Source organism: Urocitellus parryii, chromosome 3, assembly GCF_045843805.1.
Source record: "Urocitellus parryii isolate mUroPar1 chromosome 3, mUroPar1.hap1, whole genome shotgun sequence".
Lineage (NCBI taxonomy): Eukaryota > Metazoa > Chordata > Mammalia > Rodentia > Sciuridae > Urocitellus > Urocitellus parryii.
The window spans coordinates 203,449,166-203,473,857 of NC_135533.1; the positions used below are offsets into that span (position 1 = coordinate 203,449,166).

Sequence of the window (24,692 nt, forward strand, 5' to 3'; positions counted from 1 at the left end):
GCTGTTGAGAAGAGTCAAGATAGTGTGTAAGTCCTTAGCATGGTTGCTCTTCCACAGCTGTCAACTTTGCTTATTACTTCCCAGGAGGGATATAGGCTCAGTTAACACATTTTATTTCTACTGAGCCCCTACGTAGATATAATATAAGCATTTGCTTATATTTCTTTCTTGAACAAGGCCCTTTTCCAATACACTAATCTGCAGATTTTTATCCAGACTGAAGGAATTGAAAGTGGACAATGGACATGGAGAAAAGTTGCAATCTTTCCTGCCAGAGATCAGGGAGCTGGGTCTTGCATCTGGCTTGGTGAGGCCTTTAAGAGGTTATGGATTTGAGGCCAGAAGGCTAGGTGAGTTCTTTCCCACTTAAAAAAAAAAAAAAAAAACTATGAGAGAAAAATGTGAGTATGTGTGTGTCTGTGTGTGTATGTGTGTTTCGGTCTTAACACCGTGCATCTCTCTACAATATGACTGTAGGTAGGTGTTAATACTTCAAGTTTTAAGCATTTCTATTCCACCAGGCAATGGATGGATATGGGGAAGAGGTCGGGAGGGTTGGGATCCAGGGCAGGGATACTACCAATGTCTGCTTGAGGGAAGGGTATTTGTGGGCACTGGGTTAGAAAACTTGGCACCTTCCTGGTCCAGGAAGGAGGTTCTTTGTCTCCCTGAGAGATGGAGGTGGAAGAAATCCGGGCTTATCTAGCCCTAAACATCCTCTCATTTGTGTGTGAGAGAGAGAGATTCATCACACATGCAAAACCACCAAATCTCAGCCCTGGACTAGACCTGGGAGGGTAAGCAATACACTTTCCCTCTGGCTCTACATATTGCTGTGAATATCCTCCCACAAAACTCTGAGGGCATGGAGGGTGGTTTTTCTAAAAATACTTTTAAAATTCAATACATGGGAATTCCACACTATGTTTACACACCAACACCAAAGACCGAACTTGGGCTGAAGTCCAAGGTGAAGGAAGAACAGTCATCAAGTTCAAGCCGTGTGCTTCTGTTTAGCCTTCTACTCCTAAAGCTGGTGACCTTAAGCAAAGGCTTCACCCTGGATTTAGGACAACCAACCATTTCCTAAGCCTGAATCTCTGGTGTGAAAAGCAGTCCTTGAGCTCGAATCTAAACATATATTCTTGCACTCTCGTCAAAGCCTTATTTCAACAACTGGCAATCAGCCCAACAAACAAAAGACTGAACCAAGGCAAAGAATGATCTTTGCCGATTACACTTCCCTCAGCTGGGAGATGCTCCCAGATTTCAGTCTGACAAAAATGGACTCTTCAGACACATGGCTACACCTGCCAAGAGGACCTTGTGTATGTACGAAAGAGGAGAGAGGAGCTTTTTACAAAGGATAATGTGTGGGGGGTGTGGCTTGGGGCTCAGGGACTTCCAGACCCTCTTGTTTCTCTCTGGGCTCTGTCTCCCCAGGTGAAGCTCCAGAGCAGGTGTGGGAAAGGGGGCTGTGCTTTCTTTTGCCTGATTCTTCAGCAGAAATTCCCTTCATCCTTTTCCCAGTCCTCCGCTGGGTGTTTCTTGTGTTTTCTGCGCTCCTTGCGTGATTTGTGGTGGTGATGCTGGTGGTGATGCTGGTGGTGGTGATGGTGCCTCCGCATCCGATGTGACCGTCTGGCTGCAAGAGAGTGAAACAGAAATGGAAAAGAGCAAAAGCTGATGACAGCAGGGTGGCTGGAGGCAGTGGGTCTCCCAGATGGAGGACACGTTAGGTGGGCTGGTAAATTCCCACTTATCGGCAAGGCTGTATTACCAGGCAGACATTACACCAGATCAGTGTGGGTAATAATGGGATGTTTTAATCCGACAACACAAACAGTTGTAAATCCATGTTGGGGGGGGGGTCTCTGGAGGCAGCTACTTACGTTTGGTGCAGACAATCTGGGGCCGGTCCCACTTGCCATTGCTCCGACACCGGATGGTAGCCACATGGTGCTGGGCAAATCCTTCATCACACTGATAGCGTACAATGGCATGGACATTGTACTTGGCCTTGCGGGCACCCACAAGCGAGGCATTCTCCACTGCTGGAGGGGGACCACACAGCACTGGGGACAGAGGAACCTCCAGTTAGGGAAGTGGCCAAGACTGGGGCTAACCTAGTTTTATGTGTTGTTGGGATTAATATTCCCCTCAGTGGGTCAACAGCTGTGATCTCACAGGGCTAGAAGGTGCCATGCCTGTCTCTGTCTCTTCCACCCCACCAGGAGCTCCTTAGGGGAGTTCATGATGAACCCTGCTCCCATTCTGATGCCAAGGACAGAGCATGACAGTCATGAAAGAGATGGAGACAGAATAATTATCTGAAACCAGGCATGGGGCACATGCCTGTGATCCTAGCAGCTTGGAAGCCTGAGGCAGGAGGATTGCAAGTTTAAAGCCAGCCTCAGCAACTTAGTGAGGCCCTAAGCAACTTAGTGAGACTCTGTCTCAAAATAAAAAATAAACAAGGGGTGGCGTGGGGGGGTGGCGAGCGGGTATTGTGGCGGTAGAGTGCTCGCCTAGTACGTGCGAGGAGGCACTGGGTTCCAGCCTCAGCACCACAAAAAAATAATAATAATAATAATAAGTAAATAAATAAAGATTTTTTAAAAAGCAGGGGCTGGGGTAGTGGCTCATCGGTGGAGTGTTCGATTAACACATGTGGGGTGCTGGATTCGATCCTCAGCACCACATAAAAATAAAATAAAGGTATTGTGTCCAACTACAAGTAAAACAGAATATTTTTAAAAAGAGGGGGGAACTGGTGCTGTGGCTCAGTGGTAGCGCACTTGCCTGGCATGTGTGAGGCACTGGGTTTGATTCTCAGCACCGCGTATAAATAAATAAAATAAAAAGGTCTTGAACAACTAAAATATATATATAAATTTTTTTAAAGGACTGGGGGATATAGCTCAGCAGTGAAGTGCCCCTGGGTTCAATCCCTTATACAAAAATAAATAAATAAATAAATAAAAGATTTATTTGGTGCTGTACTGCTCAGCTGGCCTAGCACACATGAGTTCCTGGGTGTAACACCCAGTACTGGAAGAAAAAAAAAAAAAGAAGAATTATCTGAGCAAATGAAAGAGGAAAAAGGACATGAAAACTGGCAAAGAAATGAAAGCAAGAAGAAACAAAAATATAAGAGAAAAGAAAAGAGAAGAATGTGTGCAAATGATTTCCTACATGTGTAAAGAGTTCTTAAAAACTGGGGCTGGGGTCGTGCGTGACTCAGTGGTAGAGTGCTCATCTAGCTCGGGTGAGGCACTGGGTTCGATCCTCAGCACCACATAAAAATAAATAAAATAAAGGCATTGTGTCCAACTAAAAAGACATTTTTTTGTTAGTTTAAACATTGTGTACAATTAAAAAAATTTTGATGTTCTTAAAAATCAATAAAACTGGGCTATGGATACAGCTCAGTGGTAGAGTGCTGGTGTAGTATGCATGAGATCCTGGATTCAATCCCCAGCATTGAAGAGAAAAGGAAAAAAGTGAAAAAAAAAAATCAAGGAAACCAACAAGCAACAGAAAATTAAGCAAAGGAGATGAACTGGCATTTGACAGGAAAAAAACACAGAAATAACTTGTCAACATGCAAACAGTGGGTAATTCTCATCCTTAAAGATGCGCAAGGGGCTAGGGTCCTAGCTCAGTGTAGAACATGTGCTTAGCAAGCAGGAGGCCATGGGTTCCATCCCCAGTGCCCCCCCAAAAAAGACATGCAAACTGAGATAACAATGAGATACTATGTTTTACCACTTTGGTGAATAAAGAACAAAACATTTGAAAATGGGCAGAATCGGTGAAGATGGGAGGAAACAGGACTCCTCTCACTGCTGGCTCATGAGAAGGGCGGGGGGGGCTGACATTCACTAACTTGAATAAAACAATAAGCCAATGAGCATGTGGGTGGAAGGAAGAGGGGGCGAGGTGCCAGGTACCTGTGCCTTTCTTGCAGACATAAGGGAGGTTATAGTTGCAGGGAACGTCATTCCAGCGACCACTCTCATGCGCCACCATCACCACACAGTCCTCGCCACCCGCGAAGAAGTTGTCCGGCTGATTCTCACGCCAGTTCTCATATTGCTTCAGGAAGAGGGAGCAGGGAATCGTTCAGGGTCCTGTGTCCCAGCTCAGGCTCCTGAAAGATTCCCTTGGCCAGACTCCTCAGACTTGCAGGGACTCAATGGTCTCATCTCTACAATGGGCCTTCCCCTGCCTATTGAGAGGGTGGCTGTCACTGTGACCTGAGCCACATCCCTCTGCTGAGAGCCTGCAGTGTCTCCCACTCTGATCTTCTGGCCTCCTGTTCACTGGCCCCTTCACCTGCTTTCTCCATGAGTCACGGTTAGCTAAGTAGCTGAACAAAAGATGACCTCAGCCTGGAAGTCCAGGAGGGATTTTGAGGAGGCAACAGAAAAAGTGAAGACTCAAAGATGCAAAGAATCCAAACGGGGAAGGGTGTCCCAAACAAAGGAAACAACAACTGCAAAGGCTCAGAGGCAGGAACAGAATCAAGGCAGGGGCTGGGGGGGGCTGCATGCTGGAGTTAGGCTCTGGCCAGAGAATGGTAGTAGGGAGGAGGTGGACTTTTTAAGAAAACCACAATCTCTATATAAAACTTACCATTCTAAACACTCTTACTTTTAAAGTTCATTGGCATTAATTACATTCACAATTTTGTGTAACTATCACCACCATCTATTACCAGACCTTTTTAATCACAACAAAGCAAAATTCTGCACCAGTTAAGGAAAAACATTTCCTTTGCTCCCATTTCCCTTGCCCCTAGCTGCTGGCAAACATGAACCTACTTTTTGTCTCTATAACTTTACCTCCTCTGGATGTCACCTAAAGGGAATCATGCAATACGTGGCCTTTTATATCAGGCTTATTTCACTTACTTATTACATATATATATATATATATATATATGTGTGTGTGTGTGTGTGTGTGTGTGTGTGTGTGTGTGTGTGTATTTTGAACCCAGGGGCACTTTACCACTGAGTTACACCCCCAGCCCTTTTTGAGACAGGGCCTCCCTAAGTTGCTGAGGGTCTTGTGAAGTTGCTGAGACTGGCCTTGAACTTAAAATTCTCCTGTGCACCTGTGCCCAGATTCTCTGAAGTTTTTAAGGTTCATTCATGGTATAGTACGTATCAGGAGTTTATTCTTCTTTATAGTTGAATACTATTCCATTATATGGATGGACCCCATTTTATTTATCCATTCATTAGTTGATAGGCATTTGGGCTGTTCTCACTTGTTGGCTGCTGTGATGAGGGACACGGTGAACGTTCAGGTACCAGTGTGTATTTGAACATCTGTCTTTCAATTGTTTTTATCTTTGCATTGCTGGGGATGGAACCCAGGACCTTATGCTGGCTAAGCAAGTAATCTACCGCTGAGCCACACCCCCATCCCTGAAGTGTGATTCTTTAAAGGTTCCTGTGTGCGGGGTTTCCTTCTAGGGTGATGAATATGTTTTGGAACTAGATGGAGGTGGTGGTTATGATATTATGAATGTTACTAAAATGCCACTTTAACATGATTAGTTTTTTAAAAAATTTTTTTAGTTAATGGCCTTTATTTTATTTATCCATATGCAGTGCTGAGAATTGAACCCAGTGCCTTACACATGCTAGGCAAGTGCTCTACCACTGAGCTACAACCCCAGCCCCCTAGTTCTTTGGTTTATAAATTTCACCTCAATTTTTTTTAAAGGCTGCGGCCAGATATGCTTGCTTCACCTGGGTCCCAGCTACTCAGGATCACCTGAGCCCAGGAATTCCAGACCAGTCTGGGCAATATAATGAGACCCGTCCTAAAACAAAAATCCAAAACAAAAAAGTTTTTTTTTCAGACTGCGGGGAGGGGCAGGTAGCAAATGGCTACGGAGACCGCTGCAGGGATCCAGGTTAGAGATTTTTCAAATTTTCCAAGGGAGAGGGATGTGGATAAAAGGTACTTTTTGAGTGACAACCGCTAGCAGACCAGGTTGAGAGACCAAGAGAAGTGAGACCCGGGTTTGCAGTTTCAGCAACTTGGGGGGCGGGCCGTTTCCTGGCAGTGAAGACCCGGGCTTCACTGAAGCCGCTTCGCCATTGCCAGCTTCTTAGAGTCCCTGGGGACCTTGGACGAACACTAGCAGTTACTTTGCTCCAGAGGGTAAACGGAGGGCACCGCCTACGCTGCTCAGCCGCCCGAGGACAGGGACCGCCACTCACCAGCCCCGTGTTGTCCGTCCACTGGAAATCCCGTTCCACGATCCGGTCGTTCAGGCCGATCCACGTGTTTTCATGCCCAAAGCCTGCGTGGGGGTGGGTGTCGTGAGGGCTGGGCGTCCCCGCACTCCCAGGCTGGGGCGCGGAAAAGGACTTTTGCCCTTCTCCGCCTGGAGGGGGCTGGACATGCGGGGGAAAGGGGATGGAGGTGGGGATGGTGGAGGCGCGAGTACGGGATCCAGGGGACCCAGGGGACCCAGGGGACCCAGGGGGACCCGGGGCTCCTCCTTCAGCCTCCTCTGTGAGGGAGGGAAGGACCTCGCCTGGAGGTGCTGGTTCCCGGAGGTGAGCTGGACTTGAGTGGGGAAGAAGCGGAGAGAAGTGGGAGCTTACAGGGTGCAGGGAGTCCAGAGCCCCGCCCCCAGATCCGGGAGCGGGAGGGTCAGGACCCCCTCTCCGGCCTGGCTGTGGGCCAGAGGCGGCGTCCTCACCTCACTCTTAGCAGCCGCCCCTGGCTGCCCACGTATCTTGGGGTGGGGGCAGGGCACTGAAAGGGCTCCGATTAGGTTCCAGTTTTTTTTTTTTTTTTTTTTTTTTTTTTTAGTACAGGGGCTTGAGCTCAGGGCACTCGACCACTGAGCCACATCCCCAGCCCTTTTTAAAAATTTTATTTAGAGACAAGGTCTTTTGTTGAGTTGCTTAGCGCCTCGATTTTGCTGAGGCTGGCCTTGAACTTTCCATCCTCCTGCCTCAGCCTCCAGAGCGTCTGGGCTTACAGGCGCGCCCGGCTTAGGTTCCAGCTTTGTCACGATTTGTGGCATAAACAAGCAGGTCGAAGGCGGAATAAACACAGCACTGTCCCGTCTTTGCCGGGAGAGAGTGAGGAATAGGAGCCACCCTGGAGGCAGCGCTGGACCCCCGCCAGCGAGCAAGAGCAAGGCGGGGCCGCGGTGGATGAGCAGCTTGGCGCACAGGGAGGCCGGGGAGGAAGAGAGAGGGGCGGACCAGAGAATGAGCAATGTAAGAATCAACCCCGGACCGGAGGCGCGGAAATGTGAAGAAACAACGTGAAGGAACGGATGGATGAACAAATGGCAGAAGGGATAATGAATAAATCAATAAGTGCCAAGCTTAATTAATGCAAAACTCTCTTCTCTCGGTCTCTGCAGAAATGGGTCCTCATTTCATCAGAGATGCACCCTCACGGTCCTCTATTACTTGGCCCTGTTATACTTATCTGTAGGACCCATTAAATTATAGTATAATAAATAGTGTAGAATGTTAAAAATAAAACATGGAGTGCTTAAATAAGTATGAAATTATATAATTTTATCTAATTAGATATTTACTTGTTCATCTCTCCCTCACCCCCAAGAGCATCCTTCCCTGAAGACAGAATAGTGTCTCCCTCACCGCTGGGCTGCAGTGCCTGAACGGGTGCCCGGTACAGAGCGCACGCTCCGTGAATATGTGGCGAATGACAAAAGTGAGTTATGAATCCACAAATGAATCAACAGGCGTGCGTATTAAGAGTGTTCCGGGTTTGCACTGACGATCACAGCTTTGGAGAAGTGATATCTTTGGGACCCTGGGAGGATGCCCTGGCAAAGGGATAGGTGCCACCCCTGCTCATCATGATGGTGGGGGATCCCTCTCCCATTGTCCTTACTGTTAATGAAACTGTGCTCCTCAGCTGAGTGGACGCTGGTCAAGTGGCCAGCCCGCCGGCGGCAGTCCCTCTCTGCATCCTCCCATGCCCGCCGATGGGCAAAATAGCGGTAGCAGTGGCCCTGGAATTTGTGCCATCCACGGTCACAGCCTTCTGTATCTAGGAGGTGGGAAAGGAGTGTGAGGGGGACCTGGCCTGGGTCCAAGGTCTACCATCCATGAGCACAGCCCCCTCACACCAAGACAGGGCCCAACCTCAGGTCCCTGTGGGGCTAGATCATCCCTTACCCTTAAGGACAGGCCCCTCCTTACCCTTTCACCTCCCCACTTTCATAGTCATTTTTCTTTTGGCTCAGGTGTGACTCAGTGGTAGAGCGCTTGCCTAGCATGCCAGAGGCCCTGGGTTCCATCCCCAGCTCCATGTACACAAAAAGGTTCTTTGGAAGACATTCAACTGAGAAATCATTGCTCCCCCACCCCTTCTGGGGTCAAGGCTGACATCTCTTTTTCTAATTGTCAGGGTCACTCCCCCTGTGAACATGTGGACTCCGAAATGGTCCTGGGAAGGCCTAAAATTGCCCTTCTGGTGAAGGGCTTGAGCAGAATTTCTCCAAAAAAGATAAGCAAATGGCCCACAAGCACATGAAAAGATGCTCAGCATCATTAGTCATTATGAAATCAAATGCAAATCAAAATCACAATGGCATACCACTTCATACCCATTAGGCTGACATCATAACAAAAAAAAAAAAAGGAAAAAGAAAATGTTGGCAAGGCTGTGGAGAAACTGGATCCCTTATACATTGCTGGTAGGAATGTAAAATAGCACAGCTGCTGTGGAAAACAGTTAGCAGATCCAAATGTTAAATATAGAGTTACCACAGGACCCAGGAATTTCATTTCTGATCATATACCCAAAGAAAGGGAAAAACCAAGAATGGAAAATAGGTATCCAAGCAAAAACTTGCACATGTTCACAGCATCATTATTCACATTCGCTGTAAGGAGGCAGCAACCAAAGTATCCATCAAATAAGAAACATACAAACAAATTGTGGTATGTCCATAAATGGAGTATTATTCAGTCTTAAAAAGGAATGGAGAGGGGCTGGGGTTGTGGCTCAGTGGTAGAGCACTTGCCTAGCATGTGTGAGGCACTGGGTTCGATCCTCAGCACTACATAAAAAAATAAACATAAAATAAAGGTATTGTGTCCATCTATAATGAAAAATATTTTTTAAAAAATAGGAATGAAGAGTAGGGAAGGCAAAGGGGAATTATATTGGCCAAATTAGATTGTTACAATGTGGGCATGTAACAATGAATCCCACCATTAGGTATAGTTAAAAAAGGTCAATAAAACATGGAATAAAACCTTAAAATTCAGATAAAAAAGGAATGAATAACTGATTTATGTTACAATGTGGATAAATCTTGAAAACATTATGGTAAGTTAAAGAAGCTAAACACAAAAAGACATGTATTGTATGATTTCTTTTACATGAAATGTCCAGAACAGGCAAATCACAGAGACAGAAAGTAGATTAGTTGGGGATAGGATATGAGGAATGACTGCTAACAGGGACAGGGCTTCCTTTGGAGATATTGAAAGATTCTGGAACTAGACACAGATAATGATTGCACAGCACTGTCAATGTACTCAATCCCACTGAATTAGACACTTTAAAATATATGATTCTGGGCTGGGATTGTGGCTCAGCAGTAGAGCACTCATCTAGCACGCATGAAGCCCTGGGTTTGATCCTCAGCACCATATAAAAATAAATAAAATAAAGGTATTGTGTCCAACTACTTCTAAAAAATAAATGTTTAAAAAAATGTCTGATTCTAACATGAATTGTAATGCATTCCGCTGTCATTTATTTAAAAAAATCAATAAAAAAGTCTGATTCTAAATTATGCAAATTTCATCTCAGGAAACCAATTAACAACCTGTGGGACTCAGCCATGGAAGCAGAGGCAGAGACCTGAAGCATGTGGGGGAAGCCTGTGACCAAGCACCAAACCCCACTGCTGGAAATATTTCCTGGTGCAAACTCACCTTTCTCGCAGAGGCTGCCCCCATAGCTGGGGAGGCAAAGGCAGACAAAACCATTGACCTCATCGATACAGGTGCCTCCATTCTCACAGGGGCTGCAGATGCAGTCATCAATGTCTGGCAGGGAGAGAGAGGGGACCAGTCACAGTCAACATATCCTGGGCTCAGAGCCCCCATAGCAAATCAGGAAAAAGATGGATTCATAATTGTGCTGTCCATCCTAGGCCTGAGGCTCCACAGAAGGCCTGAGTCTCCACTCTGCAGCCTATGGAGTGGAGCCTCACATAATTAACGTAAATTGGCATTTATGAGAGAAGATGCCACTGTGTCAGCTGAATCAGGCCAAGATGTGAAGAACATTCCCTCTAACCCCAGAAGAGTAAAGGTTATACTCTTGCATTCAAGCCCAGCTGAAATTCAGCTGGAGCTAGAGTTTAGACATTTGCAAGGACTTGCAGAATCACAAAGCCATTTGCAGTAGAAGTAAATATTCACTTGACCTCCTCTTCTACCAATCTCTGCAGAGACAGTGCTTGAGGTATACAGGGCACTGGGAAAGTCACTTCCCATCTCTGAGATTGTTTCTCTTTTTTTCAGAGCAATAAAAATAATGGCACCTTCTTAGGGGTATTCTAAATGAACAGCTAATGAAGCAGTTTAAGAAATTGTACCATTGATATTTATTGTTATGATTATATACTTAGTAGTAATGTGAAGTTAAGGAGATGAGTTATAGAGCTCAAGAAATTGTATCATTTACATTTATTGTTTTTTAAATGTTCGTAATTTGTAGTATTTCCTTTGTCGGACTTGGGAATAACATCTAACGTTTCCAGTAGTGGTGCCTATATGCCTGCCCACCCTGGATAGGGTAAGATCCCCAAGGACCCTTTGCTCAGAGGAATCTGCCAGAACCACACTCCCAGGATGAGGACCCAGCTGTATGAACTGGATTCAGAGTGTAGGGAATGGAAAGGGGCTTTTTTTTTTTTTTTTTTAGTGATCTCTTTTTGTGTGAGCCTCGAGGGTGTGTGGCCACAGGGATAGACCCCGAGCCTCTGAGTCAAACAAATCCAGGTTCAGCTGCTGCTCCTGGAGCACTCACCAATCTCACAGTTCTCCCCGGCGAATCCCTGGTCACAGCTACAGCCATACATGGTGCCGTTGGCGTTGCACGTCCCCCCATGCAGGCAAGGGTTGTTTTCACATGGATCTGAGGGAGGTGCAGGATGGATGGGCAGTGTGAGGGGGGACTGGGCCACTAGGTCACAGAATTCCTGGAATTCCAGACCTCAGGTCCCTAAAGCCCTCCTCATCAAACTGTGGAGTACCCCCAGTAACCTCCCCAGCAGGCAGTCACCAACTTGGCCTTGTACACCCCCGGGATGAAGAGCTTACTCTTTTCAGGAACTGCCCCCCAAGGGCATCTGTGGGCTGCTCTACCTGTGGCAAATTCCCTCAGATGGAACTCACATGGGACACTCAGTGACCACTTCCATGAGATTATCTTTGGAAGTCTCCCAAAACATGGGTTTAAGTGTCCTCCTGGACTTGTCCCCCTCTTTTGGACATGCCCTGCTCATAACTGTGCTTCTCAAAATGGGCCACAGTGGACATAAGTTTCCAGATGGGGTGTGAATAGCGCCAGAAATAATGAAGGAAGCTGAGGGCAGTGGCCCACGCATGCAACTCCAGCTACTCAGGAGGCAGAGGCAGGAGGATGGCAAGTTCAACATCAGCCTTAGCAACTTAGCGAGACCTTGTCTCAAAATAAATTTAAAAATGGGTGGAGATGTAGCTCAGAGGTAGAGTGCTTGTCTACCATGTGTGAAGCTCTGGGTTACATCCCCAGGACCAAAGAAGAAGAAGAAGGCATTCTCTCCTACCTTCTGTTGGCTCACCCTGTTTAAAATATATATATATATATATATATATATATATTAGTTGTTGTTGGACACAATACCTTTATTTCACTTATTTACTTTTATGTGGTACTGAGGATCGAATCCAGGGTCTTGCACGTGCGAGGCGAGTGCTCTACTGCTGAGCCACAAACCCAGCCTGGCTCACCCTCTTTTGATGCCACCTTAGTGGTTATAATGTGGAGAGATGGTGGATTCTAGTGGTTATCACCACAGCCTGCAGAGTCTAAATCTGCCACTCACTAGGGAATCCTGAGCAAGTCACTTCTCTGGATTTCAGTTGCCTCGTCTATAAAATGGAGATAACGGTAGCTCACAACTTTCTGCCAGCCCTGATCCGAATGCCATGTCCAGCTCTTTTGATATCAGTCTGGGGACTCTTGAGGGGATGTTTCAGCATTGCCCACAAGTGGGACTGGGGACCCAAGGGACATCCATGAGTGTGTCCCTATAGCCCTCCCCCATCACTTCCCTGGAGTTGGATTTCCCTGGAGGTAGGAGGGTCCCCTCTCCATCTCCAGGCTTCCCTGGTAGGCAGTCTCCACCAACTTACAGCCTTCCCTGAAGGCTGGGAAGGCCTAGGTGCTAAGCAACTCACTTTTTTTTTTTTTAAATAGTGTACTTATTTGTGTATTTGAAGTGCTGGGGATGGAGCCCAGGGCCTCACACATGCTAGGCGAGCGCTCTCCCCCTGAGCCACATCCCCAGCCCTCTATTTTATCTTTATCACTTTTTAGTCTCTAATATAATGTACACTTTTATTATGATGATTGTTTCTTGTGCATCTTTCTCCCTAGAGCAGTGCTGCTCCATATGGCAGCCGTATAGAGCCATTCATGCTTAAATTAATTAAAATGAAATGAAAGTAAAAAATGCAATTCCTCAGTTATATTAGCCACATGCCAATCAGCACACCGAGAGAACATTTCCACCCTTGGGAAAGGTCTACAGTGTTGCTCTAGAATGTCAGCTTTCAAGGGACAGAGGATTTGGTCTCCGCTTAGGGCTCAGAACACAGCAGGCACACAATAATTGGAAGCTAACTGGAGGAAGGCAGCAGGTGGTCATCTTGCAGTGTCTGAGACCTATTCCTGGGGTGGTGGTATGGGTCTCAAAGACCAGGGAAAGGGAAGGAGGATGGAGCCTGGGGTTGCATGATGGCCCTAGAGTGGCCCCAGCACGTGTGAGCACACGCGTGGAGCTTCTGGGTGGCAGAACGCGTGAGCCCCGCCAGGTGCCCTGTGCTGCCGCCGACACCTGCCCACGGACTGGCGGTGACTCAGTCAATCACTGATGCTGTATTTATTTTTGGCCTCATTAGCATCTCTGCTGCAAGCTGAGGGTGGCAAGGCGCCTGGGTCTCCCCTGGCACTGCCCACCTCCCTCCACCTGACTGCAGCTGGCTTTAGTCTGGGGCCAAAATTCCAGCAAAGTTCAAGGCAGCCCAAGCCCCAGGTCCAAGATCAGTTCCAAACACGATTTCCTTAGCACCTCTATGTGGCCGCTTTCTACCTCTCTAAGGACTAGCTCTCTAGCTCCCTTGGCATTGAGACTTTTTCCACCTTCAAAGAAAGACCTCCCCTAGCCTATCCTTCTCAGCTCCCTCGCTGGGTAAGCTCATGGCCTCCCCAGGACTTCATGGATTTTTTTTTTTTTAATCTCAGTGAACTTGGTATTGCATCTTACAGCCTAGGAGTTGAGACAGAGACCCTGTTTTCAGATGGACTGGATGCAAACTCCAGCCTAACCACTCCCTTGCTGCATAACTACACAAATCTCTTGACCTCCTTGTGCCTCAGCCTCCTCCTCTGTAAAGTGAGAATCACACTAGAACTTGTCCATAAGGAGGTCGTAAGGATTAACCAAGATAATTCCAGTTGGGTGCTTAGAACACAGAAAGATAATGTTAGGCATCAGCTTTATGTCCTGAGTCTGCCTGTCTCCTGCAAATCTAAAGAGAGAGAGGATTTGACCCCCGACACAGCCCAGAGGTGACAGCATGGGCATCTGCTATTTCCATCAAGACACTGCCTTCAAAAAAAGGGGAAGGAAGTGAAAAAACAATTGTGTTAATAACAATGTCTTGCAACTCAGGAAAAAAAAAATGCTTTTTAATTAGCTCCTGGGTTTTTTTTTTTTTTTAAAGCTCATTTGGCCAAAAAAAAAAAAAAAAAAAAGCTTAATTGAAAAAATACAAATGAAGCCCAATGTGACAGTATTTAGTATTTTTCAAAAGGGGCCAGAATTTGTAGGCTCAGCCGGGGGCTAATGTGGCTTCAGGGAGGAGAGGTCAATGGCTTGCTCTGGGCTCTGCTGGGCAGAGAAGCTGAGACTTGGGTGGCCATGGGCTCCAGTGGAGGTGTGGCCACTAATTGGCCAGGTAGTGACAAGCCACGTGTGTTGAATGGGGTGATGCCACCACACCTGTCCTGTGACTCAAGGCCCCCACGATCCACATTACTCCATTCCAGCTCCAATTCCTATTTGTTCAGTATGCCCTCCCTGCCATGCCCCATCCCTCTGGCCCCACCTGGGAGGCACCTGTGCCCAGCTCTGTCTTCCCCAGACTTGAGGAATCCTTGAGGACCAGTGTCCTCGGCTTTGTCCAGCTCAAAGCAAACACGGCAGGGACTGTAAAGTAAACTCATGCCCCACGTCACATCTCCCCCGAGCTTTGTCATTCCCACCTTTGGTTCTCCACCTGCTGAGCTCCTGTCTGACATCATCCTCTGCTCCCAGACCCCCAGGGACATCCTCCCAGACCCCCAGGGACAACCCACCCTCCTTGCTCTGGGCTCCTCCAGTCCTTAGATACCAAGCGCTGACCACCCTGGCCTGGAAGGATGCGTGGACTTGAGACTTACCCCCCTCAGCACTCCCATTTGCAGGGGTCCCTGGCAGGGCTGGCTCTTCTCCGCTTGCTGCTTCCTCCCAGAAACCCTCCACACCTGGGCTCCCCGCCAGGATCTGCAGATCAGCCTCCTCTGTGCCCAGGGAGATGGGCAGCAGGGTGCTCAGGGAGTCCCACGGCGCGGCAGGTTCCCCCGAGGCAACAGAAGCAGCTTCTTCCAGGCCGGCCACAGTGGTTGTCCACGGGGGAAGGGCTGGCTCTCTGGGGGGACTGCCCTGAGGCGGAGGAGCTGAAGGCCCTACCGTTCCCTGGTCCTCCATCTGGTCCTCTGGCTCTGGGTGGGGCTGGGAACTTGAGGAGGACAGTGTGGACATATCCAGGACCCCAACCTTGGCTCCCTGGTCCGGGGATGTAAGGGACGTTGCTGTGCTGGTATCCACGGCCACCAAAGGGCTCAAGGTGGGGCTTTCAGCTCCTTCAACCACGTGGGATCCAGACTCCCAGATTCCTCCACTGGGGGCCGGCGTGACTGTGGAATCTCTGGGACCTCCAGTGGCTCTTCCACTTGCAGCTGCCCAAGGCTCCAAACCAGGGATGACTTCAGACACCGAGAAGATGCCACGGCCCGCTGAAGGTGCGGATGGGGAGCTGGTGTCCGGCGGAGAGGGCCAGGAGCCCAGCACCTCATGACCGGAGGTGTGCAAGCTGGACGTGGGGCTTTCTGCAGTGTTGATGAAGACCCCGGCTTCAGATCCTGAGATACCTCTGACATCTGTGGGCTCACCGGCCGTCTCGGTGACGAAATCCACCGTCACATTCCTGTCCACAAATGCCCAGGGGCTGGACCCGGGGTACTCAGCTTGGCTGAGCTCAGTGAGGCTGATCGCTTCTACGTCTCCAAAGTCTGTCCCGGGGGAGTCAGGGCTGGCTCCAGCTTGTGTGACCACAGCTGCCATGGAGGGGGCAATGGGACTTCCTTCTCCGTGGCTGCTGAGTGTCATGGCTGTGGCCTCTCCACCCTGACCTGTTGGGCTCAAAGAGGGGGGCAGGGAATACACTTTGGTCTCTGAGGCTGCAGAGGGTGGGGCAGTGGTCATGGCCTCACCATGGCCCTTGACCTCAGTGGCTTCAGAGGACACAGGAGTAGAGTGTGACACGAGCCACAGGTTGGGGGCACGCAGCATGGCCATGACAGGGAGGTCTGGGGAGGTGGCTGTGGGGGATGCCTCCCAATGGGCCGCGGGGGAGCCTTCCGAGGGGCTAGAGGTTGGGACAGTGGGCTCCGAGGGAGACCATGACAGGGCGGAGGTGGCTGGCTTCATGCTGGGGGCCTTGGCTCCCTCTAGCTTCAGGTCAGGGGTCCCGCTGGGGCCTGGGATGCTGGGTTGGATCACAGTTGGGGGCCACAACCAGGGCTCTGGGGGGCTCCTGCCACCAAAGGAACCTGCAAAAGAGCAAGAGTGACTACGACTCATCAGCTGAGGAGCATGTCCCTGACCCTGGTCTACTAGGGGCTCCTGAGGCTGGGCGAGGTCAGGGGACCCATCTGGGACTCAGGCCATCCTCCCCCCCTGTCCTGAGGATAGGTCCACCCTCCCGGCCTTCAGGTACCCAACCAAGTCCCAGCTCCCACCCCACCCCCAGACTCACCTGCTCCAGGCATGTCCACCTCGTTGGTCAGAATGGCCCAAGGAGTCTGGCTCTGGCCACTTCCCGAGGCCTCTGTGACCAAGGGTGGCTCCACATGATTCCCAGCTGGGGTGAAGGGCTGGGCACCGTCCTTGAGCTCCCCCTCCAGCCCTCGCTCTGGTTCCTGCTGCTGGAAGTGACGTCCATTCAACCCTTTGAAACGCCCTCTCCTCTTGGGTGTGGGGACTGTCGAGGCCACCTCCGTGTGGAAAGCCTCTGCAGTGGCTGCCCCCATTCTGCTGGGGCTGGGAGCCACAGTGCTTGGCCACACTGCCTCGGTGGGCCATGAGGCCAGTGCCGAGTCACCAGGGGTGGAGCTGGGGGTCTCTTGAGACTTCTGATTCTCTGCCAAGAATAGGGGCTCTTCTTCTTCCCCACTGGAGACCAGAGGCTCTTGAAAGTCAGGAGGGACCCCCTCCTCTTCCTCCCCCAGTTTGGGCTCCAGCTCTCCGGCTGGAGGCCCCTCTGCTGACAGAATCTCCCCCTCATCCCCAGATGAGGGGGTCTCTGGGTCTCCATGTTGTGGAGTGGGATGATGAGCTATGGGAGAAAACAGAATACATATGCTAGGCCCAGGAGCTGCCAGGGAAGTTCTGCTTGAATTCTACCCACATTCCCACATGCTTTGACACAGACCATCTGTGCAGCTCTGGGTGGTTTCTGAGCTTCTCCAGCATGATAGAGGGAGGCATAAAGTTATCACCTCCACCATTCAGGCTGAGCCAGACCCAACCCACTGTCAAGGTCAGGGTCTACTGGTCACAGTATCTTTATTTATTTTTATGTGGTGCTGAGGATTGAACCCAGTGCCTCACACATGTGAGGCAAGCACTCTACCACTGAGCTACAGCCTCAGCCTCTACTGGTCACAAGGAGGATTCAGTAGACAGTTTGGTTCATGGGAGAAGCTCAGGCAATGTCCAGCTTTCTGAGATCTTATAAGCCTGGGAAGTGATTCAACTAAGGATCTTTCTTTGGGGATGGGAGGTGTCCAGTGGGTGTGACCCTCCCAACAAGGGTACTATTTTTCCATCTAGGACTGGTGACAGCTTACACAAAGGACTTGGTCTCTGGGGGTTGAAGTTTGCACCTTCTGAGGCTGTGGCCGCACAACAAAGGCAGGTGTCATCCGCCCCTGCTACGACACTCCCCAGGGCGAGCAGCCGGCTAATCAAGGCATCACCCCTAACGCCACGGTTTGTACCCATGGGTGTGGCTCCAGGTGGGATGTGCTCCACCCAGGAGCGTGTTTTATAGGGGTACTGCGCCTCCGGACTTAAGAAAATATATATAACCCTTTGGGGAAAATGTGACTCCTCTCCTAGAGGCAGGTTCTCTTAAGGGACATGTCCTTCCAGGACAGCCAAGTTCCTAAGGAGAAATCTGTCTCGGGGGGCGTGGCCGTCGGCCGGGGCGTGGCTTATCCCCAGCCCTCGGCCTCCGCAACCCAGAGAAGCTGTTAGGGGTGTGGCCTTCACCAAGTACACACCCTCCGGTGCCTGGCCACTGGGGACGCACTGGGGCGTGTCCCGTGGGCGGGGCCTCGCACGCACCTCGGAAACAGTAGGCGTCAAAGCGCGCAGCCGGCGCCGGGAAGCCGGTGCGATTGGCGAAGCGGTAGACGGTGCGCACGCCGGGGGTGGGTCCCCCGCAGCGCCGTCGCGGCGTCTGGATGGGGTAGCGCACGCTGCCGTCGGCCAGCCAGCCTGGGTCGCACTGGTCCAGACCCTCGTGCCAGGCCAGGTGCAGCTGTCCCACCGAAGCCAGCGCTGCGCCCTGGCGGCGGCACTGGGCGCGCGCGCCGGCCAGCGTCAGGCGGCGGGCGGGGCCCACGTAGAAGACCTCGCCTGTGGGGGGGGCGGACTGAGGTCGGGGGGACCTTTCCCTGAGTCCGGGAAGGAGGTCCCCATCCAGGTATCCCGTCCTGGCCCGGTCTGGGTGGTGGTTAAGCCAAGGGGGCACAATCGCGGCTCTTCCTGGTGAGTTTGGTACTAACCAGAGAAAGCTTTAGCTTCTTTTTACAAATGATGTAATCTGGTCCTTGAGCAAAATGGGCTTCAAGGAGAGGGAGGAACTCAGTGAGGGGGGTTCAGAGACAGGGAAAGGGACAAGCACTCAGAGGATCAGAGAGAGAGAGAGTGGCTGAGAGGGAGAGGGGCTCAAGGAGGGATGGAAAGTTCTAGAATAGTCCAGGTCTTGGTGCAGGTTTTGAGAGCTACATCCCGACTTAGGGAGAGATGGGGATTTGGGAGAGAAACAGATTCAGGAAGAGGTTCAGGTAGGGCCCTCCCACTCCCAGGCTTACCTCCCAGCTCTCGGGCGAAGCAGTACACATCATAGAGTTCCTGTGGGTCTCGCCTCCCGTAACTCCTAACTCCTGGAAGGCTGCTACGGTCCCCATAGCAACCGGGACGGGACTGGGTGATGGGATACCTGACAACACCAAGAGTAGGGATCCCTTCTCAGATGTATGTTCCCGGAGCGCCCCAAGAGCCTCTTTCTCCAGGAGCTAGCTCTCCATCTCCCCACCCTGTACCCCCTCACCGAACAGTGCGGTCAGAGAGCCAGCCAGCATCACAGTTGTCAAAGCCATCTTCGAAGGCAGCCTGCAGGTGCCGAGGGGCTGCAATGGTGGCTGAGCTGAGACGGCAGGCCTCCTGGGCTGCAGCGAAGGTCAGCGCATAACGATCCCGGGCTGCCCGGTAGTGGAACACAACACCTGCGGGGAACATCCAGGATGGGCTAGGGGAGACTTATGCCAGAATCTTCAAGAACACACCTCCCTTTTGCAGAATGACACCCGCCCCCCACCCCCAGCTGGAATGAACAGACCTGCAGCCCCTCCAGTGCCTGGTATCACAGCCACTTACTCAGTGCCTGGCACAGAGCTAGGGTGATGGTGGAGAGTCAGACCGCTGACTCCATTTTACAGATTAGGAAACGGATAACAATGACCAGAAAGGGCTCAAACTTGTCAACTGTCTTCTGGGTGAAAAGCTTTTGTAAACAACACCTCCCTGAACTCTCAACAACAATCCTAGGATTATTCCAGAAGAAGAAACTAAGGCTCAAAAAAATTTCCATGCCCTGGGCTTCATGGCAAGTATGAGGCAGAACCAAAATTCAAACCAGGAAGATCTGACTCCAAAGATAGCATTCTTCATGCCTGGGGTTAGGCCCTGGAGATGTCAAACCAGGAAGATCTGACTCCAAAGATAGCATTCTTCATGCTTGGGGTTAGGCCCTGGAGATGGCAGGAGGCACTGAGGAGGTGAAGAGAGATTTTTGTACATATGCTAATAGAAGAAGTATAGGCCAAGTGTGATTCTTCTTGCCCTGCCTGGGAATGGGTCATGGAAGTCTTCCTGGAGGAGGTGACAAGTAAATCAGGAAGTGAAGCACCAATAACAGGATCTGTGGAACTCAAATTCTGATTTAGAGATGAAAGAAATGTGGCTGAGTGAAGACACTGAACATTTCACCCCATCTTAACAGACTGAGACCTCCTAGAGGGAGCTGTGACATCAGCATAGGTTGGCAAGTAGGTGCTCAATAAAAGTTTGGCTAAACGAATGAAACCCAACAAACCCAGAGGTACAATTCACTTCTTTCTCCACTAATTAGTGGGCTCCCCCCCAAGGTTTATCAGTTCTGAGAAGTGAGTCTGTGAAAGGAGTGATTGGTAGACCCCATAACATATTCAGTCATTACACAGTAGGGTGGCTTCAGTGAGCAATAATGCATTGTATATTCAAAATAGCAGAGAGGATTTTGAATATTCTCACCACGAGAAATGATAAATGCTCAAGATGATGGATGGGAGAGTTACCCTGATTTGATCAAAATACAATGTATAAATATGTACAAAATACAATGTATAAATATATGTGATTCAAAACTAAGAATAAAGCAAGGAAAAAATATATGGCAAGACACTGTGTCCTGATTTCAGTTTGGGGGGCAGACTAAGCCCCAGGACAGGGGATTCAGGGACTTATTTGTCCAAGGTCAATGTAAGATAAGGGAAATAGATTTCTTGGTAGGAGTCAACAAATTGTTTTTTTTTTTTTCTTTCTATGTTCCCCCAACTCTGGCATTGGGGATTGAACCCAAGGGTGCTCTACCACCAACCTACTTCCTCAGCCCCTTTATATTTTTTAATTTTGAGACAGGCATCTTACTAAGTGGCTGAGGCTGGCCAAAAAACTTTTGATCCTCCTGCCTCAGCTTCTTGAGCAGCTGGGATTATAGGTGTGCACCACAGCACCTGCCTCAACTGGTGGTTCCTTGTTTAATAATCCATTCATCGAGTCGCACTTAAAACATTTCTTGAGCATGTACTATAATACACCAGACCCTATTCTAGACTTTGCCTTAATCATTCATCTTTTCCCCTCCTTAATCAGTTAGGAAAACAGAAACTACACTGGATATTTCAACAGAAAGAATTTAATAAAGGAATTGTTTAAACAGGTATTTTTGAACAGTTATTTACTTAATATATATATTTTTATTGACTTACTTCTTAAGAATAATCTGATTTTTAAAAAATTTAAACAAACTTATTTTTTAAAAATTTGTATATTATTATTATTATTTGTAATACTGGGGATTGAACCCAGGGCCTTGTGCACGGGAGGCAAGCACTCTACCAATGGAACTATATCCCCAGCCCCTGTATTTGATTTTAAAATAGAAAACCAATATCCTTTGTCTTATGTAAAATTGGATAACAATAAAAGAGACTAAAGGGACTTAAAACAAAAGCTGGATTAGGCCAGGCATGGTGACACTTGCCTGTAATTCCAGGGAGGCTGAGGCAGGAGGACTGCAAGTGCAAAGACTGCAAGTTCAAGGCCAGCCTCAGCAATTTAGTGAGTCCCCAGACAACTTAGTGAGGCCCTGTCTCAAAATAAAAATGAAAATGGGCCTGGGATGTGGCTCAGTGATAAAATGTCCCTGGGTTCAATCCCTTGTACCAGAAAAAAAAAAAAAAAAAGTAGGATGAGGACATCCTTGCCCAGATAGTGTAACCCACTGGTGACTGACAGTGTGGCTGCTCCCTCTTGGCTAAAAGACAGAGGTGTTAGAGACAAGATAGGGCTGGGTACAGTGGCGCAAGCTTGTAGTCCCAGCAGCTTGGGAGGCTGAGGCAGGGGGATCACGAGTTCAAAGCCAGCCTCACCAAAAAGTGAGGCACTAGGCAACTGAATGAGACCGTGTCTCTAAATAAATAAAATACTGGGTGGAATGAGATGGACATCATTACCCTCGGTACACGTATGAAGACACGAGTGGTATGAATATACTTTGTATACAAGTAGAGGTGGGAAAATTGTGCTCTATATGTGTAATATGAATTATAATGCATTCTGCTGTTATATATAACAAATTAGAATTTAAAAATTTAGAATAAAATAAATAAACAAAATACAAAATAGAGCTGGGGATGTGGCTCAGTTCAATCCCTGTTAACCCCCTGACCCCTCAAAAAAAGATCAAGGTAGGACCTATGGAGACCTCCTTCATGATGTTATCACAGTTGAAAGGGAAGCCCTCCCTACACAGGGAGTGATTTCTAAGGTGACTCTCAGTGGCAGGCTTCAGGTTCTGCCCCTCCCGACCTCAGTCCCTCCCCTGCCCCCAACTGACCCGTCACCTCCAGGGGCACCAGGTCCTGCTCATCCTCGATGCCCCTCACCACCTGGCAACGGTAGAGCCCGGAGTCGCTGGCCCTCAGTGGCCCCAGGAGCAGCGTGGCATTGGCTCGGCGCCGGGGATAGGAGGGCAGTGACACTCGGCCCTGCCATCCCTTGGCCACTCGCACCACGTTGTCCTTGGCCACCAAGATGGGCAAGTCCTGTCGCTGGCCCGATGCCGTCCGCACCTTGGTCCACTTGATCCGAGGGATGTCTCGGGCTGCACCCGGCCGTGGCTGCAGGGTAAAGAGACAGGGCAGGGCCACCAGCTCTGCCAGCACAGCCCGCACCGACCCAGACCCCACCTTCTGCATGTGGAGCCCTTTCTCAACGGCAGCAGCGGTGGCCTCCTGTGTGCCTGGGATGGAGAAGGCAGAGAGAGGGCATGCCTCAGGGGCCAGGACCAGCAGGGCACCACCACTCCCCTCCTTTACAGGTGGGAAGGGGGAGGCCAGAGAGCCTAGGGTGGCCACACAGTGCCACAGCGCACATGGGGGCCCGCTCCGTGAGGTTTAGTGGGCAGAAGGGGAGAGGGAGGGTTCAATCCCCTTGTGGTTCTGTCCCACTGAAATGTAGACTCCAGGGTGGGGGGTGCAGCTCAGGGGCAGGGTACTCGCAGGCCAGATGCCAGGCCCTGGGTTCAGTCCCGAGTACAGCAAAACAAACAAATGAATTCTAGAGGCCTCTTCTTATAGGGATGGGGATTTTTTTCTTTTAGCTTTTTGTACATAATTCCTTTATTTTGTTTCTTAATTTATTTTATGTGGTGCTAGGATCGAACCCAGTGCCTCACATGTGCTAGGTAAGCACTCTACCAGTGAGCCCCAGCCCCAGCCAAGGGATGGGGATTTGACTTCCAGTATTACTGATTATGTGGCCATGGGAAAGTCACTTTCCTTCTCTGAGACTTGTTTTTCTCAAAAGTTAAGCAAGGGGCCGGGGTTGTGGCTCAGTGGTAGAGTGCTTGCCTAGCATGCACGAGGCACTGGGTTTGATTCCCAGGCACTACATTAAAAAAAAAAAAATGAACAAATAAATAAAAGTATATTTAAAAAAGTTAAGCAAGAGGAAGTCATTAGAAGGAAAATGTAGTTTGTGGAGTGCCTTTATAACAGGCACTTTATAGGAATTAGCTTATTGATTTTCTTTTTCTTTTTTCTATTCTTTCTTTCTTTTATTTTTTTTTTGTACTGGGATTAAACCCAGGGGCACTTAACCACGGAGCCACATCCTCAGCCCTTTTTTGTCTTTCATTTAGAGACAGGGTCTCCCTGAGTCGCTGAGGCTGGCTTTGAACTCGAGATCCTCCTGCCTCAGCCTCCTGAGCTGCTGGGATTATGGGTGTGCACCAACGCGCCCAGCTTCATTTTCATAATCATCTTCAGAGAATGTGATGTCTGCTCTTCTTTTTGGAGAGTTGAGGAAATTAAAACTCAAAGATCATATATTTGCCTAAGGCCACTGAGCAGATCACTGATGGATTTCTAAAGCCTGGGCTCTTGGTCACCTTTGGGGAGACGCCAAGAGAAGCACACACACCTTTATCTCCATTGCCCTCTTATGGCAGACATCACCAATCAATCTCTGCACGATTCCCAATGCTGTTCTTTCTCTCTTTTCAGTTCATTTCAGCAAAATGGTGAGAGGCGGGAACCTCCAGCTTCTGCTGGTAATGACTAAAAATAGCCTCTCAGGTAACTTGTTCTCTTTTGACTGTTCAAAGACCTTTTTTCATCTATTCTTGTTTTATTCTTTAGATCAAGCCAGAGGGCCAGCAGGAGAAGGCTCTGGAATGTAACAGCCCCATCTCATCAATCCCCCAGATCCCTGGCCGTGGCTGCAAAGTGAAAAGATTCTCTCCCCACAAGTCAACTCACCCTGATTCCCGGTCACAAACAGCAGCATCTGCAGCATCAGGAGGCCTGAGACCCAGACAGATGTGGCCCCCATCCTGAACCTAGAAGGAAATGCAGAGGAAGGCAGGGATGAGTCATAGCACTGTCCTCCCAGACATGCCACATGGAAGGAGCAAATCCCCCCTACTCTACAGATCAGGAACTGGAGCCCAGAGAGGCCAGTGTGTCACTCAAGGTCACAGAGTGAGCAAACAAGAGCTGAGCCAGGATTCAAACCCAGGGCCACTTGGCCTCAGAATCCTAGCACCAAAGCCTCATGGCCAGAAACATGGGTGGTGGAGTGAATCAGACCAGGGGGTTGACCGTCTGTCTGTTCCTTGCTGTGTGACCTTGGGCAAGTAGCTTAACTTTTCTGTACTTTCTCTCTTTTTGTGGGTCAGATGGGGATAACATCAGATGGTTGGAAGGAATAGTGAGTCAATATATATAAAATGCTTAGAATCTGCCTGGCACGAAGGAGTACATTTTAGCTGTTGCTAATATTATTGAGAATAACACGGGCAAAACTGAAGTCCTATTTTTAAAGTCAACCTCCCCTATCAGACTGGGAGCTCCTAGAGGGCAGCAGCCAGTCCTGGTCCTCCCAGGTCCCCTGACCAGGCAGCAGGCGAGCCTCCAAGCCAGCCTTTAATCTGGGTTTGCTGACTGACACG

At 49.4% G+C, this 24,692-nt stretch overlaps 1 protein-coding gene across 1 annotated transcript; it reads right to left on the reverse strand.

The window, feature by feature from the left end:
• Positions 1-1,499: 1,499 nt before the first annotated feature.
• Ncan (neurocan) lies at positions 1,500-24,073 on the reverse strand. Its single transcript, XM_026389847.2, has 15 exons — positions 24,001-24,073; positions 22,077-22,481; positions 18,969-19,143; positions 18,730-18,857; positions 17,978-18,271; positions 16,386-16,964; positions 15,724-16,179; positions 14,749-15,663; positions 11,068-11,175; positions 9,966-10,079; positions 7,906-8,064; positions 6,240-6,322; positions 3,954-4,098; positions 1,893-2,075; positions 1,500-1,645 (listed from the first exon to the last, which is right to left on the reverse strand). Exons 1-15 carry the CDS (start codon positions 24,071-24,073, stop codon positions 1,500-1,502), a joined length of 3,963 nt encoding a protein of 1,320 aa, XP_026245632.1.
• Positions 24,074-24,692: the final 619 nt, after the last annotated feature.